The 19,736-nt window shown below is 31.2% G+C and overlaps 3 protein-coding genes across 5 annotated transcripts; 2 read left to right on the top strand and 1 right to left on the bottom strand.

Moving 5' to 3' along the window:
• Positions 1-656: 656 nt before the first annotated feature.
• LOC129909913 (protein bric-a-brac 2) lies at positions 657-8,663 on the top strand. Of its 3 annotated transcripts, none has more exons than XM_055987077.1 (4): positions 671-769; positions 897-1,178; positions 5,028-6,559; positions 6,625-8,663. In XM_055987077.1, the coding sequence occupies exon 3, from the start codon at positions 5,263-5,265 to the stop codon at positions 6,544-6,546; it is 1,284 nt and encodes a 427-aa protein (XP_055843052.1). In that variant the 5' UTR covers positions 671-769; positions 897-1,178; positions 5,028-5,262; the 3' UTR covers positions 6,547-6,559; positions 6,625-8,663. The 3 variants fall into 3 exon arrangements, with proteins under 3 accessions (XP_055843051.1, XP_055843052.1, XP_055843053.1); XM_055987078.1 differs by having other exon boundaries at positions 6,642-8,663; XM_055987076.1 differs by lacking the exon at positions 897-1,178 and having other exon boundaries at positions 657-769.
• A 3,018-nt stretch (positions 8,664-11,681) lies between these two features.
• Positions 11,682-12,996, top strand: LOC129909914 (uncharacterized). Its single transcript, XM_055987079.1, has 2 exons — positions 11,682-11,741; positions 11,797-12,996. The coding sequence occupies exon 2, from the start codon at positions 11,822-11,824 to the stop codon at positions 12,905-12,907; it is 1,086 nt and encodes a 361-aa protein (XP_055843054.1). The 5' UTR covers positions 11,682-11,741; positions 11,797-11,821; the 3' UTR covers positions 12,908-12,996.
• Positions 12,997-15,805: 2,809 nt separating this feature from the next.
• On the bottom strand, positions 15,806-16,873 carry LOC129912049 (60S acidic ribosomal protein P2-like). Its single transcript, XM_055990146.1, has 3 exons — positions 16,720-16,873; positions 16,130-16,516; positions 15,806-15,938 (listed from the first exon to the last, which is right to left on the bottom strand). Exon 2 carries the CDS (start codon positions 16,513-16,515, stop codon positions 16,174-16,176), a length of 342 nt encoding a protein of 113 aa, XP_055846121.1. The 5' UTR covers position 16,516; positions 16,720-16,873; the 3' UTR covers positions 15,806-15,938; positions 16,130-16,173.
• Between the last annotated feature and the right edge of the window lie 2,863 nt (positions 16,874-19,736).

Genomic DNA, 19,736 nt, shown 5'->3' on the forward strand with positions numbered 1-19,736 from the left:
AGGCATTGACTTAATATATATGGACTGCTAGAAGCATATTCAGGTTGGTTCCACTTGTTTCTTCGCGATACTAGCGCCCTAAAAAAAAGTGGAGAATAAGTGCAACATTTATGACGAAGTGCGAAAGGAACAAATATAGAAAAACAGAGAAAGCACTACCTTTTAACGACAGATGTCACTCACTAAAAGTTTCCTCTTTTCGCCGTCTAAGGTTATACCGCTAGTAGAGCTAGAAAGATGTGGAATCATTTTTTTTCAATTTTTGTATGGAAAAGTCAAACGATTAGCAGTCCATATATAATAGGTCAATGGAACTAGGGTATAGCAAAAGTGCAAGACTGTTGTAAAATTTTAATCCTTATATTTTGTTGTTGTAGTGTTGTAAGATTTTACACTTTTGCACTTTTGCAATGATACAAGACCAGTTGCATCGGATCGTGAATACCCCTCATATTAAACAATTCCTTTCTTTGCAATTACTTTGGAAAACGACATTTTGTTTGTAAAATCAAAAGTTGCTCCATGTAAATTTAAACCAAAATCAGTTGTACTAAATTTTATTTGTACTAAAGTGTGGAGTACTAGGCATCACTATCTTACCACAGCGTACGGTAGACATTTTTTTTCACCTCAAATGTCATTAATGATACAACAAAAAAAAATTAAACAAAACCGCGCGTGTGTGAAACCAATCGACAGTCATGTAAACAATAAAAATTTGCAAAGTTTTCTTATATATTTTTTTACGCCAAATTCTAGACTGAAAACGGTATGTATTTTGCAAAAAATCAATAATTGAAATCGTCAAATATTTTTTTCCACAATCATCTATCCAAAAATTTTACCAAAAATTAAACAAAAATCAATTTGTAACAAATTCCCAACCCCATGGCCAGCCGTCCCTTGTCGTTGTCGCCGTCGTCTTTTTTTTTATTGCCGACGAATTGGAAACGCTGCTGCTGTTGAAGGAGAATACAAAAAAAAAAAATTTGTTGGCTTTATTTCACTTTTGTGTGTCCTTTTTGTTCTTCAGTTCTTTTTGTTAATTTATTAATGGCATCACCACACTTCTATAAACTTAACGATTTTTAGCCATTTTTATGCGCTGAATTGTGTGTAAATTAAAGAAAAGCATCAAGTTCAGTTTTGTTGTACTCTCACAGGACATAATTTATTTGGTAATTTTCCATGGATATTTGTTTAATTGAATGATTTATTTTAATTTTGTATATATTCAATACTCCTTGTGGAAAAGGTATAAAAAAAAATTATATCTATATATACGTATATTTTTTAGTTGAAGTGGTGGGAGAGCGTACATTTTTCAGACAATTTTAATTATAGTTTCAGTCAGTTCTTTGTTCAAAAGCAAAAATAGTTTTTTTTTTTGATAATTTTTTGTTTTAATAGTTCTATATACTTGCATATGCATATTCATATTAAAAAAAGAAACTGATTTTTAAACCGAAGAAGTTTTAAGTGGTTTGTTAATTGTTAATAATTTATTGTTCCTTTATTATAATTTTTTACTTTAAAAAAAATTATTTATTTGTACCTAATTACCTATATTGTAGGAAACGCGAAGATCCACTTTAGGAGTCTGAGTTTACTTTGGCCGGTATCATTTATGACTTGGCCAATATGTTTAACCTTTTTGTTTTTATTTTTTTCAATCTGCTCAAATAAGTGAGTTTGCTTAAAATTGCGAATCATTCGTTTAAAATTCTGAACTCTGTTGCGAGTCACGTCACTTGCATCACAAAATAAATCAATAAAATTAATTTATAGTACCGTAGGTACAACATAGACTCTATCGGCCGATAATTTAGTCGGGCTCTTGATCAGTATGAAAATATATCAAAAAATAAGTATCGGCAAATAAAAAAGTTTTTTTTTTTTTGCTACAAGATTATCTTTAAGCTATTATAATCGTTAAGCTGGATCCACACTAGGTTGATCAACACGTTCAACATACGTTCCAAATCGACATAGTGAACAAGTAAACATTTCCAAATTATTTTAACTGATGCATATAGGACATATCTGAGCCTACACATCAATTGAACCAGTTTGGGAAGTTTTAACTATTCATTATGTCGATTTGGAATGTATACTTCTATCTGCCGATCTGAGGTATTGTACGCGCGCTCAAAAATTTCGAAAAATTGTTTTTTATTAAGAACTATCTCTTTTTACTTATGTTATAGAAAGTTCTATAGCAAAGCAGATCACTTATCAATATTAAGGTGATAGTTCAAAAATATGAATAACTTTAGACCGTTTATCAAAAAAAAAAAAATCACTTCTAAAATTTTGCTCACTTCTTTTTCTTTTTTTTTCTGAACGGACAGATTGGCGGCCACCGTCAGCCTTAATTTCGGCTAGCCAAGTCTGCAAAATATTTAATAGGAACTTGTACTCGTATCAGGACGTTATATAATATTCCAATTTTGTGGGGTTTCTTAGGGTCTGTCCTTTCAACATGGGAATACCAATTGAGTAGCTCATGCTATATTTTTTAGGAGTTGGTATTTTTAATTTAAACACTTCGTTATTAATCTTAGATCCCAAATATGTATATAAACTTTTGATACTTGGAAAGCACTGCTCCCTTCTAATATATGTCAGGACTATGGACTATAACGTCAGAGTTCTAGGAACGATTTCCAGCTTCCACCAAAATAAAAAAAAAATTAGAGTTACTACCTCTTACGAAAAGTATCAGTGTAATGACAAAGTTCATCTCAGCTTAGCCGGTTGGAACTCGGCTGTTAATTGTATGTTGTTTCCATTCATTTCATTGGTTGTCGCATGTGTGACATATCGCGTAGATCAGTATTCTGTCTTTTATGCGCTTTCGGGATAACCTGCTCACGGCAGCCATTTTGGATCTTCACTTGCACAATAGTTCCAGAGTCTGCAAAGACTAGGTGATGCACTTTTGAGTCCGTAACTTTAACATCAATCAGATAGCCCAGCACTCCAATGAATAGTAGATTGCTATTTATATTGTTATTTATAATTCTTCAGTGACTCCAGGTGGACATCTTACTTTAGTCACTGAGATAAGTTCATCTTATAGGGTTCGGGCCAAGATCCTTATGCTAAATTCGACATAGTGTGATATTCGCAAAGCCTTGGCTTTGAGAACTTCGTGTTTTTCTTTCTTACGCTAGGTCGTCTTTTTAGTCAATAGTTAATTTTCCTCGCCCATAATGAAAGCGGTATGGAATGACCGGCGCGTTTACAACAGGGTCAAGAGAGTTGCACAAAATAAGTACAATTATATCGACAAAATTTTTTATATTAAGAAGAAATTATACCTAGCTAAACTATGTTCTTGGGGTTGGTGCAATTTAGAATTTACGCGTTTGGTGTTATTTTACACTGGTAAAGCTTTCTTCCGAATTGTTCAAATTAGCAGCATACATTTGACTTTGACATCACTATTTAAACACCTTGTATGTCCCAGCGAGTATCTCTTAAAATATTTCCTGGTGTCAATGTAGATTGTTTCAAAGCTGCCACAGCACCCCTCATCAGACTCTACCGTTGGTTTTTCGTATAATAAATTTTTATTTTTATGATTATACTTAATAAGGTCACAAAATGTACCTTAATTTATGTTTAATCTTTTTTTTTTTCTAAAAAATATTTAAATATAATAAATACAAAATATAATAAGTTTTTTTTTTTTTATAAAGTTAACTAAACTTCTGCTCAAAATTAACGCACATTAACGCACATTTTTTAGAAAAAAAAATTTTTTTAAATGGGCACGTGACACTTCTTTCCAATAATTTTATTCAATACTTGTCTCCTCTAGCGCATATAATAATTAAGAGACTTAACTGTTGAAGGTTTTGTTGTAACTTTTCGTTCACTGCAGTTTTCTGTTGATCAAGAATGCTTGGAGGTGGATTTTCAAATGCATTTTTTCAACATTTCCTAGAAATGTTCTATTGAATTTAAATCCGGATGTCTGTGTGGTCAATTCAAAGGTGGCATATTTTAATCTTGAATATATTCTCAAACCACTCTAGCATGCATTATCGTTCATCAGACTGAACTGTGGACCAAATCTAGGGGTGATTGGAACCGCATGCTGTTGGAGAATATCAGTCAAGTATCTTTGGGTACTTAAAGTAGGTCTAGGAGAACCCATTTACTCCGTACGTGTTGTAAAGCAGATTTTACTCTATGAAAATTTATGACTCATCTCTAAAAAGTTCGTGGGTTGACAGATAGACTTCAGCATACCTCTCCAAATCTTCCCCACAAACATTTTATTCCATACCTTCAATTTAAGCTCACTCCTGTCTTATTTGAGAAATAAGAGATAAAGTAATAATAGGACTTTTCTGTAAAATAAATATGATGTGCGTTAAATTTGAGCAGGAGTGTATATTTTCACTCTTTAAAAAAATACGAGGCTTGTCTTTTTTTAATTATTTTTTTTACGATTTATTTTTGGACTCTCAATATGAGTAAAAAACTGAAATTAAAGACTTCACTTCTGAAAAAAGTCCAGTTTTGTATATGACAATAGCACCACTTTAATAGTACATATTCTTAATATCTTTCAAGTTAGAAAGCTTAAAATACATAAGAAAAAATACGCAATCTCATATTAACTCTGTCTGATTTACTTATTTTTATATTTTGCTTAAATTATTTTTTTTTACTATTTCTAAGTTCTATTATTTTGCATGTTATAAAATTTATATTAAAATATTTTATAGTTCTGAGTTTTCGCCAAAAAATCGTTATAATTTTTTTAAATCTTCTGATATTTTTTTAACTCAGAAATATAAATTGATCTAATTAAACCGAAAGAAAAAGATCAAAAATGTTAAGTTTTAGTAGTTTTATTTTTTATTTGATTATATCAAGTAGATATTTAGTTAATTCTAAAGTAAAAAGGACATACAAAAATCAAATCTTCTATTTCTTCTCTTTTTTTATTGTGTACATAATGGCTGCGGAAAACTGGATTTTATTAAAATTGAAAATTATCAATCGATTAGAAACCTAAAACGTCTAAATGTGGAAGTGAATTGAGGAAACATTGTTAAACCATCCTCACAATCATCTGAACATACATACATACCATCGCACATAACAATTGATCTCAAATAAAGTAAAAAATCATTCATTCATTACATAACTGACATTGATAATCTTGAATAAAGAACAAGAGCACACTCGAACTGTGCACAACTAACACTGGCTAAGTAGCAATATTTTGCGTCAAGACGTAAAATGACCGAAAAGATGGCAGCTCCTCATTCACAAGAATTCTGCGTACGGTGGAATAGCCACTTAGGAAGTTTGGGTGCAGCTTTTCCTCAGCTTCTTGCCGGGCAAAGATTCGTCGATGTAACACTTGCCTGTGAAGGCCATCAGCTGCATTGTCATCGACTGGTACTGGCTGCATGCTCATCATATTTTGAAAGTATTCTGGCAGAAAATCCTTGCAAGCATCCGGTAATAATCCTGCCAAGAGACATCAAACTTTGGGAGATTCAAGCTTTGGTTGATTTCATGTACAAAGGTGAAGTTAATGTTACACAGGCCGGTTTGCCAAATCTTCTAAAATGTGCCGAATCTCTACGCATTCGAGGGCTTTATGGTTCGGATGCTGCTCTAAATCTCAATCAACTGAGGCAAATGGCCAAAGCAGCTCGAACAGCAAGTGCGTCGGGTACTGCACAAGCATCACAACAACAGCAATCGTCATCAGCGAACATGGAAAACACAGAATGCACTGAAGAACAACAAAGCACTGAATTTTCCGAACAAGCAAAAATGAATTCCTTACAAAATGAATCGACAACATCTAACGGACCATTAGATGTCAATCCTATTCCAATCGAAAGCCAAGAACAAGTGACTCCTAATATAAATGATCTTCCTGTAGCATCCAACTGTAGCACAGCCACTACCAGCAGCTGCAGTAGTAGCAATACTAGCACCATCACCGCATCAGTATCAAATCCAGCGATAGCACTCAACGTCGTCGAACATGCGAATTTTATGAGCCAAGCAAATATTATGAAATCTGAAAGTGTCGCTACAGAACCCTTCGATGACTCAACTATTGCCTACGACAATTTCGAAGATTATCCCAAGCCTGAAGATGATACTTATCCACAGGTAAACGACGATGATAGTTTTGCCGGCGAAAATGATGAAAGTATGATGCTACAAATGAACATGGATAGCCCTAATAATACATACAAGCGTGTCCGAAGATCTGAAGCTTCTTTAGCTCAAGCAGCCAAGTGCGTTTCGAAAGGACAAACATTCCAGACTGTCAGCAATATGTTTAACATCCCAGTGTCCACAATTCGTTTCTATATGGCAAGAAAAGGCATCCTTCCGAAGAGAAAACGCGGTCGCGGTTCTTCAAACAGCGCTGTCATGACAGGTGCTGTAATGAGTCATTCACTTGATCATATTAAGCGTTCATCCAGTCCTCCAATGGAGCCACCGTTCCAGTTTGTTGGCTACAAATTACCAGCGCATAAACCAAATTTAATCTAGTTTAAGTAAAGAAGTAAGTTCAACAATATTTAAATCACACAAAATTAAAAAAAAAATAAAACATAACATAACTATTAGTATTCATAATTATATAGGTTTAAAAAAGGCTCTAATTTGAAGAATTGAATGCGATGCGTAAAGGACAATGAATGTATTTTTTTTTTATTTTTTTAGATTTTAACAAAGTAAACAGACTCGAATGCACATACATACATATTTTGAAATAAGGTATTTTATAGGAATTTTATATAAAGTATTCAACAATTTTTGTTTTATATTATTCAATATTCTATATACTTTAATTTATGCATAAATATTTTTTTCTCATTAAGAATAATTCTTTTAGACCTATAACATAAATGTTATGTGCACATAAGGTTTATGCGTTGCCATTTTATTTTTTGTATGAAATATGTTATTCATATTATGTTCAAAAATACATTTTTTTCATGATGAACAACCTCCTCAGCATTAATTATTAAAATAAAACAAAACTTTTAATCCAACTTAATGGTCGATTGTTTACAGAGCTGCAATTTGCAATCATTTTTACATTTCAAAGTTATTACATGTCATAATTAAGTTTTTTTAAAACGTCATAAAGGTAGGGAAATTATTTTAAAATAAATTTAAAGATCCGTCGATGCCTACATTTAGCATTTATTTGCCTTCAGATATTGAACAATCCAAAAAAGTGAAGCTTGACGTCGATTTTTGAGGCGAACCTAACAGTGGGATGCGAATTACTAGTGTGAAGCAGATACCTGCGAGAGTTATTTAGCTGTGCTAACATTGTATTTAAAGAGTTGTCCGAACAAATTACGCTACATGGTTTCTCCCATTGAATGACTTATTCTTATTCTCACATTATTTTAACCTGGGATGCAATAAGAATCTACAAAGCGTATTACAAAATTTGACATTTTAGCCATGCCCTTGAATCTTTTATTTGTCATTATTTTAGAAAGCTCTTGTTTTGTTTATAGGCAAAGGTTTGGAACGAATTTCAACGGGATCTAAAATTATAGGACTCTTAATTTAATAACCTCACCACTAACCTACTGGTTCTTTTCTAAATCAAAAATATTAAAACATTTAAAATACTAAATACGAAATTTGCTCGAATAAAACAAATTATTGTATTCGCTGGTCTATTAAAAAAAGCTACCATAATATTATTTTCGCTATACGAAATACTTACGTAAAATTCGTTTTAGCAACAAAATTTAACTTCCCAATTAGTTTAAACATAAACGTGCCATACAATTAAAAAAAAAAAAAACAGACAACTTTATAAAAAAGTTCCTTGAAATTCGGCATTGCATCCCTTTTTAAAAAGGACTTCAATTGTACATAGCATATTTTGAGCACTTAAATATATGGTCTGTCTAGTGGTTAATTATAATTTTGTTGTATAAATGTAGTTATATTCCTAAAAAGTTTTTTTTTTCGAAAAACAGCATAATGTTAACAAAAAAAAATTATTTGCAAAAATTTAATAATCAATCATTTTAAGTTCAATCGAATGCAATATTTTTTTTTGTTAATTTATCCACTTCTAAAAAATTATAAATCATTTATGTACGTAAATCTATGTGTATTTATTAAATAGTTTTACGACTTAAATCCTTTTTTCTGATAGGTATTGGAACATAAAAGCCTGGTTGAATTTTACGTTAGCCATTTATGAAAATGAATTATTTTGCTTCACGAAAACACCTCTGTTTGTCCCATCTCGATTTTACTGAAAAAATGGTGAAATAATTTCCAGTAAGTTTTTTTTGCTATTGGACTCTGTATAAAAATTTTGCCGACTGGACTTCGAATCTTAAGGAAAAACGTAGTTGCAAAACAATCAGTCCTATTACGTAATTCGAAAGGAATCTCTCATTATATTCAACTCCCTCTATTGGTCAGCCAACCATTTTGTTTACATTCTTTGACATCTTGAATTGACCAGCAGGAATGCACGAAATGCATTTAAAAATTATATTTATCTCATTGGCGATGAACATAAAAAAAATGTGATTTTCATTTGAATTTTGATCTCAATTTCGTATAAATCCAAAAAAACTTAATAAATTACCCATATTGTGATTGTCAACAATCAGTTGATGATATTAACTCAGTACTTAGCTCAGTAAAATTTTACAGGGTAAACAACAACAAATGATTGCTAAGGATAAACAAAAGTTTTTTATTTGTTGATTTACAGAGACAATTTTTTTCTAAACTTATACATTTTTGACACTTCAACAAAAAACGATTATTAAAAAGAAATAAAAGTAATCCTTTTTTGTTGTTTATATAGCATAGAATGTTTACTCAGTAAACTACTGAGTACCAATAAAACACGGCTATTGATAAACACTTAGATTTGGTGTTTTATAACTCAATTATCTATAATAATTTACCGATTTAGAAACAAATCATCTAGTTAAAGTTTCCGGCAGATATAGCTCCAATCATGATCATGGTGAACGGTATTGCTATACAATTTTGTTCCGTAACCTGTGTCTCTTCCATCGAAACCGTAGCCTTCCTTTAAAATTGAATTTTCATTTCATTTATGGATTAAAAAAAAAAGTTAAAAGGGAAAAAGGCTCCCAATCAAAAAGTTTCCATAAATTGTCTATCCTTTGTTGAAAAATTTTACGATAGGAAGCGCATCTCCCGAACACATTTGCCCGGGAGGTTTCATTCAGAATAAGGCTGAGCTTTTCATATAGAAAATCAATATCTACAGTACAAGATGCAAAAGTACACTAGTCTTCCACTTCGTGAATTTATGTAGTAGGTATTTGTTTTTTCTTGCCTTTTACTTTTTCGATCCCTGTTTGAATTTCAATTAAATAAATATAATTTACTAGCAACTTAAGTTTAGAATATCCTCATTTACCAGAAAATTAATTTTAAAGTTAATAGATTAGGTGATTTTTTATTAATTTTTAATTATTTTATGATATAAATTCGATTTCGAGTTAACATAAAAATCATTCTGAAGGTTGAAAATTATTCAACATTTCTAAATGACGTTCCCATACGTATGACTATAAAGACTTATTAAAAAAAATCAAAAAAGAAATTGTTGAAAAATAAAATATTTATTCAATAATTTGATTAAATGCTAATGAAAAACATAGCTAAGCCAACTTCAATTATGTAAATAAGCTTAAATGAAAATAATACTAGATCCAGAAACCGTTTGCACTTTTTACACTTTTTTAAAGCAGCTCTTTGAACATATACATTTAAGTAAAAATTTACTTTAAGAATTTTTATTGAATAACTTTTTTACTTAAATTTATTTTAAACAATGGATAGATTTTTGTTTGCTTAAGACTTAATTTTACACCAATTTTATTTTAAATTACTGAATACTTAATCTTTGAAGAAGAATGTTAACCTTAACTATAAAATAATATTAATCTTAAGATGTATATTTCTTAAAGAAAGTAAAAAAAAAAACAACAACAAAAAACACCATCATAATTAAAAAAAAAACGTAGACATTAGATGTATGAGAAATCTCAAAAAACTAGTATTTGTAAAATATTTTTAAGAATAATTCTTGATTCCTTCTATTTGTGTGCTCATTTACAAGAATAACCCTGAAAATCTGTAAAAAAAAATGAAAAAAGTGACTTAGTTCACTCGCTACTTTATAAACATTAAACAAAATGTTACTAAAAGAATATGGAAAAAATTTACTTTTTACGTTTTACAAAACAAAACAAGCCATAAAAGGAATGAAGAAAATTTATATATACATATATAATATAAATTAATAATTTAATAACAGAGGAAAGTTTTGATAAATATAAGATTAAACAAAAATTTAAAATATTAACTGTTCATAATTTGTGTGTATTATTTATTAAAAAAAATAAAATAAAATAAAAATCGTGTCAAAATCATAACCAAAAACAAAATACATAATTTAAATAAAAATTTTGGAAAAAAAATTAGTAAACTTATTAAAACAAAAAATGAATTAAAAAAAAACGCAACATTACAAAAGACAGAGTTAATATTTGAATTGTGTTATTTAAAGTGAAGAAACAGAAAGAATTGGAAAACAAAAGTATTTTAGAATATAAACAAGAAAATTAGTTTTAATAAAACAAAGAAAATGATAAAAATTAAACAAAACAGAAAATGTAGAAATTAATTGCGTAGTTGTTTCATTTTCTCTTGTGAACGAAACTGTCTTTTTCATTATGGTTTTGAGTTTTCACCAGTTTTCAGAGCTTGGTTTGCAGGGTTTATTTTTTTTTTTTTTTCATTTTACTTGAGCTGGTTGAATTGATAGATCCTTATTAATGTCGTCACACTGCTGAAGATCTTGGAAAGAACACAGGAACATCAAATCGATACCCACCATCCCCTAAGCAAGGTTGAATTGCGCTTTGGAATGTGGGCAACGAAAAGCATGGTTTGTTAAAAAAAGTGTAAATTAATTATTAATTAAATAAGTCCTCAAGTGTTTTCATATTTTGTTCCTGAATAGAATTAATTTTAAAAACATTGTCAATGTACACACGCAAAATCCGAATGTTTACTTAGTTCAGAGCAGATCTCGGACTCATCCATACTTCTTCTCCTCTTCTCTTCACCGGTGCCCACTAAACTGAACATCAGCCCAAGAATCTTTCTTTTCAATGTCCAATGTGGACAAGAACAATGAAACCCCATGTAGATTGAGGAAAGATATCTACTAAACATTTTCGATTTTTGCGAAAATATGCACTTTTCGGTGGTAATCCAAATTCGTTTTTGTTTATGGACTTCTCCAATTAAGTAATTAGATTCAAGGTTTCATAATGCAATAATAGAAGATCGGCTTATTGTCGGATCTTGTACTATTAAATTTTTTTCCTAGTCTACAACTTTGGCAATAACAAGATTCTATAACTTATTTGATAGCAATTCAATGAGTTAGTGCAAGCCCTACTACTTTCCAGATTCTAGCCATCGAAGCCCCTTATACCTGGGACACACTTCTAGTATAGAAACTATTACTACGGTAAAAACCCTAGTATGAAGACCATGGTATCCGCCTGATAATAGCATGGAATTCTCTGACACACATATGGTATAGACTTATACCATGGTATCTATACTAGCTGAGTGTCAAGCTGTCTATCCTGTCATCACAAACATAAGTTCCATACATTTATCACATTCATCAAGATGTAAACAAACAATAAGCAATTAATTTCCTAAAAACAAAAAGTATTTTTATTCCAGATTATAAATTTGTTCCCAAGGCAATATGAATCGCTTAACTATTCAACTCAGAGCAGCGCTCAAAGTATCTCCCACAAATTCAGCTGGTCACTTTTCTACAAGCACCTATTTCTTCGATAAAGCAACTGACAATCGCCAAGGTAAAATCTTGGGCAAACTCTTTGGCAATCGTCTATCAGGAAGTAAGAGACGATGGTTCGAAAATCCTATGAATTCAACTGGACAGCCGACAATGGATTCACCTTTTAATTTTAATAACCCAAAGAAAAGTGACCACGGAAGTCTTCGTCGTGTCAAAGTTCTCAATAAATTATTTATGACCCACATAACAGATCTTTTAGCAACGGGTCAAGCATCACAAAAAATCCTTGGCAAAGGATTACAAATAACTCGTGTTAAAGTAACGCCAAATTTTCAGTTCTGTAATGTGTACTGGATGGCCAAAGGGGATGTGCATGAAGCTGAACTAGAAAATGAGCTTCAAAAATGCGGTGGAATGTTGAGACATGAACTTTCACAACTGCGACTTATGGGTGAAGTTCCACGAATTCATTTTGTTAGAGACAAGACTTTTGCTAACCTTGCACATGTCGAAACTGTTTTAAAAACAGCTGATTTTGGAGAGGATCACAAGCAAATAGATCCTAGTTTTGAAGTAAAAAATGATTTATATCAAAATCCATTGAAAGTCGACGAAGCAGTTACAATTAAGAAGGAAGAAGACGAGGAGCCATTACCCGAAATGCGTCACGATGTTTTTGGGGTAGATTGGCGAGCAATAATGCTAAAAATTCTAGCCAAATTGAAAAAATCTGAACATGCTTGGCAACAACATAAACAAGCGGAAATGAGAGCTGAAAGCACAGTATTAGAAACGGAAAGCATTTCTACAGAAAAACAAGATGAATTAAGGGAGAAGTTAAAGAAATTGGAAAATGATGATACATTCAATAAATTTATTGAGACGAAGAGAGCAGAGACGAGACAAAAGAATAAGCGAAGATACCGCACTCATAATGAGAAATACTATAGCAAGATTGGTGAGGACGATTATGATCCACTTGATGATGGAGACTTTATTGAAGAGGATATCGAAGAGAAGAAGAAGTGAGGTGCTAAGTGTTCTCATTCCTGATAAACCTGTTCTAGGATGTATATTAGTTGAATAAAACAATTTATTTGGTGTTAATGTTTCTTTAATTATTTTTTCGTAACCTTTTTTTTTTTCTTTAAAATTTCGTAAGTATTTGCACCAGGGCGTAGCACCCGCTGGCTGTATAAGCTGTATCCATGTAACATTGAATCCCAAATATACAGAGAGTTTGTAAAAAAAGGACTTAAATCTGTAAACCGAAAATAATATTTGATTATTAAAAATGTTTGCTTAATGATTGAATTTAAAAACGCAGTGGATGTTTTTGCACCAAAAACATTTCTGGTGCAAACGTGATGCTATGTAGGTAAGGTAATGTTTTCTTTCCCTACAAAAAGTTGTGATGCTAAAGCAGAGATTTCTGTATTTTTCCCAATCCACTGATTCAATTTCAAAGAAATTTTGAATACAAAAACATTTATTATGTAATTTTAATATAAATCAGAAATAAAAATAAGTTTTCGGATTAAAAAAAATTTCTTTTGAATAAATTTTTCGAAAATGGAACATTAACTTTTCTGTAATTTTATTTTAGACTTAGGACCAATTTTTCAATAGTCAGATAAACCTCAGATAGAGCTTATTCCTAGGAATAAGAGTTTTTTTTATATTGACATTTATTCTTTTGATAGTCTAACTGACGATTGAAAAATCAGTGCTTAAGATTACATGAGTCGTTATATATTTGAAAGTCACATTTGCATCCTTTAAAAAAATATAAATTTATTCAATCAAAACCAATTTAACGGATTTTTATATACAAATATAAAAATGGAGTAACTAACCCATTTACTGACTGCAATTTTTTATTTGGAAAAGAGATACCGTTAAATTGCGGTTCGTTTAAAATTCAACTTAATGGGTTTTTTATTTGCGATACTACATACTCCATAATAACAAGTTGTGCATTAATACGAAAAAAAATGAGACAAACTTGGTATGTAGCGTTTTTAGGCAACTGGCCAGAAAAGTTTTTGGAGTTATTTTTTTTTTTGCACAAAAAATAACGGTACCTGCCATAAAACGATTTTGGAAAGGTTTAATTTTCTCAAAAAGACTAAAACGATTTGGTTAAAAAAATTCCATTTTATATTGGGTATTTATGTATATAAATTTTTATGAAATTTTTTTTTTTTAATCTTTACTAACTGACCTGCCATAGAACAGTTTTTTTTAATCCGATTTTCTCCAAAACTAAACTATCAATTGAATATCAACCATTAATAAAAATAAAATAAATTTTGTATTTTTTAAAAAAATGTTGAAAAATTATTTTTGAAAAATCAAATTTTCGAAAACGGGACATTGAATTTTTTTGAAATTTAGGTTTTAGGTGTTGATTAGTAATTTCTACAAAACAGCATACTAACTTTATTTTTCAAAAGATTATTTATAAAAAATTAGTTTTTTTAAAAAACGGATCTAACGATTTTGAATTTTTTTTCTAAAAATGCATCCTACACAACTCCCCGAGAGTTTTCACTCAGAATAGGGCTGAACTAAATCTGTATAAATGTAAGTTTTAAAAATTGAAAAAAACTTCAACTGTTAGAGCAAGTTCGTGGGACTCATTCGGGAATTATATTTTAAATCAGCTCAAAAATGCGAATGCTCCATTACGAACCTTGCATGTAGCTGTGATTAATAATTGGCCAGTAAGTGTTTTTTATATTGATGGTTTTGAGTTAACAACAACGTGTGTGTGTTACCACTAAGTCCATAGGCTTGAGTTATAGCTATATCACGGGGACCAACAACCAATCCTTTACAACCAGAAAGGAACAATATAGGAATACCTATCGCTACATGTAAACTTATGCCTTGTATAGACTTGAAACGTTCAAAGGGTTTGTTGAATTTAAACAGAATGCATATAAGCTCCACCATAGGTGTTCTTACAGGACCATGTCTAATAGGTAGACACGCAAAAAGAATGGGAGTGTTCTCTAATGATTTCGGAAGAAGTTGCACGGATGAAGAAGAAGAGGAAACTGTTCAATATCTTCTGTGCACCTGCACTGCTATCTCTATTAGAAGAAAACTCCATCTAGGAGAATTGTTCTATGAGCACACTAGCGATCTAGTAAAAACGGACATTAAAAGTCAATCTTTATTCATAAGAAGCTCCGAGTAGTGGTTCGGCTAGTGAGTTCTTAACTTGCTAGACTTTTGTGGTATCCCAATGTATCCATAAGGGTCTAAGTGTGTCGGATACTTTGCCTCACAACCACTACAATCTAACCTAACCCGATCATCAGACTCCTTTCAGTGGTGCTAAGTCGCCTATGTTGAAAATTGCCCCAGCGCATTGCACCACCGTAACATATCAACGAATGGAATTCATATGGTCAAATAATAAATCAAAAGAAAATAGTAAATCTTCTCACCCTGATTGAGTCCTTTGAAAAAAAAAAAAAAATCCATTCAACATGGGTGGTAACCCAGGGGCCCTATTTTGTAAAACGATTATCTTCTTCCCAATCAAAAAATTCCCACAATAGGTACATATAATTTTTTTTGCGTTTTAATCTTGTTTTACGAAAAAGCGAAAAGAGCACAATTTCTCTCAGCTTTTTGATTGGCAGACTTTTTCCCGGGAGTTATTCATTCAGAAAACGACTGAATACATGTAACACCAAGCAAATGTAATTCGTTTTTTCAAAGAACTTTAATTGCTTCTTGAAACATGGTAGTCCATATATGAAACATTTCAACAGTAAAAAAAAAAAAATGCTCTTAATTTGAGCGCTATTCGTGAAAAAAACGTGGTCCCTAAACCCTGTTTTATCTATAGAATAGAAACAGAGCATTACTATCCCATAAATCCTCGAAATCCAAAATGAAAAATACAAAAAATTTACGTGTAAAACTTTTTTCTTGCTTTATTTCACAGAAATAGAAAATTTGTACCGAAGTAGTTTGAGGGTTTTTTTGTAACTACATCACGACCTGGGGTTGGGGTGTTATGTTGGCGATCCCATGCCGATACCTGGAAGAATAAAAAAAGAAAAAACTCATTTAAAAATTTGTACAAAGTAAATGTAGAAATATTGAATGTTTGAAGAAGAATCAGTAAAATAAGTTAACATCAATAAATCTCAGTCGAAAGATGGTAAAATTGTGTTCATCATAATGAGCGCTATAACGATTTAAAATTCAGAAGATAGAATTAATGCTTACCTCGTTTTTCCACGCAATTGTTGGTTGATATCGAAATAGAAGACTTATTCGAAAAGACCGAATCCCATATCGTCATCTTCGGATTCAGATTCTTCCTTCTTCTCTTCCTTTTCGGGCTTCTTGGCCTCAGCAGCACCGGCGGCGGCAGCAGCTGGAGCAGCAGCGGCAGCAACAGCACCACCACCAACTGGCATTGAGGAGAGCTTCTCGCGACCGTCCTTGATCAATTGCTCGATGCTCTTGCCGCTCAATTCCTTGACGACCTTGGTAAGGCGCTCGGAATCGACTTCAATACCAACAGAGCTGAGGATTTTCTCGATATCGGCATTTTTGGGGCTTTCTTGTCCTCCAAGGACAGCCAACATGTATGCAGCCACGTAACGCATTCTAAAAAATAGAAATAATTAAATTATTTTACGTTCAATCAGGTACAGAAATCATGCAGCACTTTTATAGTTTACAAGAATGCAAGTACAAAAATAATCTTTAAAAATCTTAATAATCCGTGTTGAATATTTAATATAATTCAGCAAATTTAACAAGTATATATTATTTGTACTGAAATAACTAATTTAATTATAAAAACTTACATTTAAGTCCTTTGATATCGACACGAAACGTGAACGGCAATAAAAACACAACTTTCGTTTAAAGAAACTTAAGACGAAAAGAACGATGACAGCCAAGTGACAAGTATCGTCAACTTCCGTTTTGCTATCGCCCACTGAACTGAAATACGTTGCTGGAATATTTTTTTCTTCAAGTTGTTCCGAAAATTTGGAGCTGAATGCAGTCATTTAAGGGTGACTTCACAGTAGATGAAATTGCATGAGTTGAGTTCCACTAGCAATGTGAGTTGTGAGATATCTCATGGAAATTTTTTCATTTAAGCCTAGTACGCAGCTACTTTGTATATAAAATCTATAGTACTATCATGAAGTGAAATTTTTTAGTTTGTTCGCTACCTGAGTGGTCGCGAGGGCGCTTAGATCGATTCAATAATGGGAGTAAGGAGATGAGATATACTTTTCTGTTTGAAATTTGACATATTTTTTAGTTGGTTCGTTAGCTTACTATTTTGGTGGCGCTGTTTTTTTTCATGATAGTACTATAGATTTTATATACATACAAAGGAAGCTAAAACGAAACAAAAAAATTTGAAGCCTCGAAAGTCAAGAGCGAACATATTAAAGAAAAAATACCATCGGATACTATAGCAAAGTAAAAATAATAAAAGTACAAATCAAAAAACTTCAAGAAAAAACATCAGAAAATAAGTTTTAAAGCAAAAACAAAACAAATTTAATTTCGTTCAAGATTTCGTTAACGAAATTTTGTATCAAAAATTTCGTTTGGCTTCAAGCCTAGTACGCTGCTGAAGCGAAAAGAAATTTTCCATACAAAATTTCGTTCACGAAATCCTGAACGGAAAATTTCGTTTTTCAGTACGCAGCTCTTGCGAAAAATTTGAGAGTTTTCACTCATTTGTAACTTACTTTTTACTGTCCTGTGCATTTTTCTTAAGTCCAAAGAGTAGTGTTGACGGTTTTTTTTTACAAAAAAGCGGAAAAAATAAGGTTTGAAAAAAGCTCTCATAAAAAAAAAATAATCAAAAATTTGTTTGACAAGTTGCATTGAAATGTTAATATTACGGTATATACGCAATTCACTTTTCAGATAAAAGTCTAAAATGGATCCTGATAAGATTTTTGAACAAATATACAGGGTGTCCCACAGTCACCGCCCCAAACGAAAACCATGGGTTCCTGAGGTCATTTTAAGTCAAAAAACTTAAGAGGTAATTTTCTCGTTTTCGTCCCGTTTTCGAGTTACCACGGTTTTTATGATTTTTGTTCTCTTTTCCCTTATGTGGCTTTATCTTTGACAAACTACGTTTGATTTGAAAGATTTTTTTTACAACCAATCAAGAATTTATTACAGTTTTAGTTTGTCTCAAAACTTTTTTTTCTGCGGACAACCGTTTTCCCACAATTTTGCATCGAACACAATTTTCTTCGTTTCTTAAGTTGTTTTTTACACTTTCATATCATTTAAGTCAAAAAAACACGTTAATGAGTATTGATTTTTTGTGCTTTTTATTAAAGCCCAGTTTGTTTTCATAAAAAAAATAACTTTTATTTCATAAAGAAGGCTACTGAAAGTAATTAAAAAAATAATAAACAAACTAAGTGAATTAAAAAAAAAAAAAATTTTAAATACAAAATTAATTTAAATGAATTAAAACTTTTTGTGAGCTTTATCTATTTGTTCTTTTCTTAACCACAATAGCTCAGAAAAAGATTTTAGTTCATTTAAATTAATTTTTATTTAAAAATTATTTTTTTTTTTAAATTCACTCAGTTTGTTTATTTTTTTTAACTACTTTCAGTAGCCTTCTTTATGAAATAAAACTTATTTTTTTTATGAAAACAAACTGGGCTTTAATAAAAAGCACAAAAAATCAATACTCATTAACGTGTTTTTTTGACTTAAATGATATGAAAGTGTAAAAAACAACTTAAGAAACGAAGAAAATTGTGTTCGATGCAAAATTGTGGGAAAACGGTTGTCCGCAGAAAAAAAAGTTTTGAGACAAACTAAAACTGTAATAAATTCTTGATTGGTTGTAAAAAAAATCTTTCAAATCAAACGTAGTTTGTCAAAGATAAAGCCACATAAGGGAAAAGAGAACAAAAATCATAAAAACCGTGGTAACTCGAAAACGGGACGAAAACGAGAAAATTACCTCTTAAGTTTTTTGACTTAAAATGACCTCAGGAATCCATGGTTTTCGTTTGGGGCGGTGACTGTGGGACACCCTGTATATATAAAATTACAAAAGTTTTTTCGAAAAGTTAGAAATAAAAATAAAAAAAGTTTCCACGTTTGATTTTTACAAAATCGAAATAAAATTCAATATGGCTACCTTCAAACACTTATAACACAAGAACGACGCAACTAATTTTAATGGTTATGGTCTTAAAATGTAGATAAAAATATACCAATGATTTTTGGTTTTTTGTGAAAAAAAATTATTTTTTGAATCCAACATGGATGCCATGGCCATACAAATGGTTTTTGTTTTTTTGTGAAAAATTTTTTTTGCATCCAACATGGATGTAATGGCCTTCCCACTTCGGAGTTAAAATAAAAAAAAAACAAAAGCAACATTTTTGACAGACAGCTGCCAAAGTGTATGTACAGTGGTGCCAAATGTTTGCATGGATTTCAAAACTCCCGATGTCGTTTTTTTGCACAAATCGATAAACAAATAAGAATAATCATTTTTAGCAAAAAAACAGAACCGACTTCCATGGCTCAAAACTGGGTTTTATGATAGTTCCTATAGCTAAATGAAGATGAAATTGAAATGGGACCACACTGCAGCCACCAGCTTTCAAATACAAAAAGATTTATCAAAATTTGTTCACTCAGTCCAAAGTTATGCGGTAACAAACATAAAAAAAAAAAAAAAAAAAATACAGACGAATTGAATACCTCCTCCTTTTTGGAAGTCGGTAAAAAAACACACCATTGGCTTTAAGCCTTAAGGTATAACTACATTGGCTCAAAAAGTGAAAAAGTACAAAAGTGAAAATTTTCAAAT

This window comes from Episyrphus balteatus, chromosome 2 (assembly GCF_945859705.1).
Source record: "Episyrphus balteatus chromosome 2, idEpiBalt1.1, whole genome shotgun sequence".
In the NCBI taxonomy this organism is placed as follows: domain Eukaryota; kingdom Metazoa; phylum Arthropoda; class Insecta; order Diptera; family Syrphidae; genus Episyrphus; species Episyrphus balteatus.

Bases quoted from the DNA above. Each gene is read 5' to 3' on its own strand.
- LOC129909913 (XM_055987076.1), top strand. From the start codon at position 5,263: ATGACCGAAAAGATGGCAGCTCCTCATTCACAAGAATTCTGCGTACGG.
- LOC129909914 (XM_055987079.1), top strand. From the start codon at position 11,822: ATGAATCGCTTAACTATTCAACTCAGAGCAGCGCTCAAAGTATCTCCC.
- LOC129912049 (XM_055990146.1), bottom strand. From the start codon at position 16,515: ATGCGTTACGTGGCTGCATACATGTTGGCTGTCCTTGGAGGACAAGAA.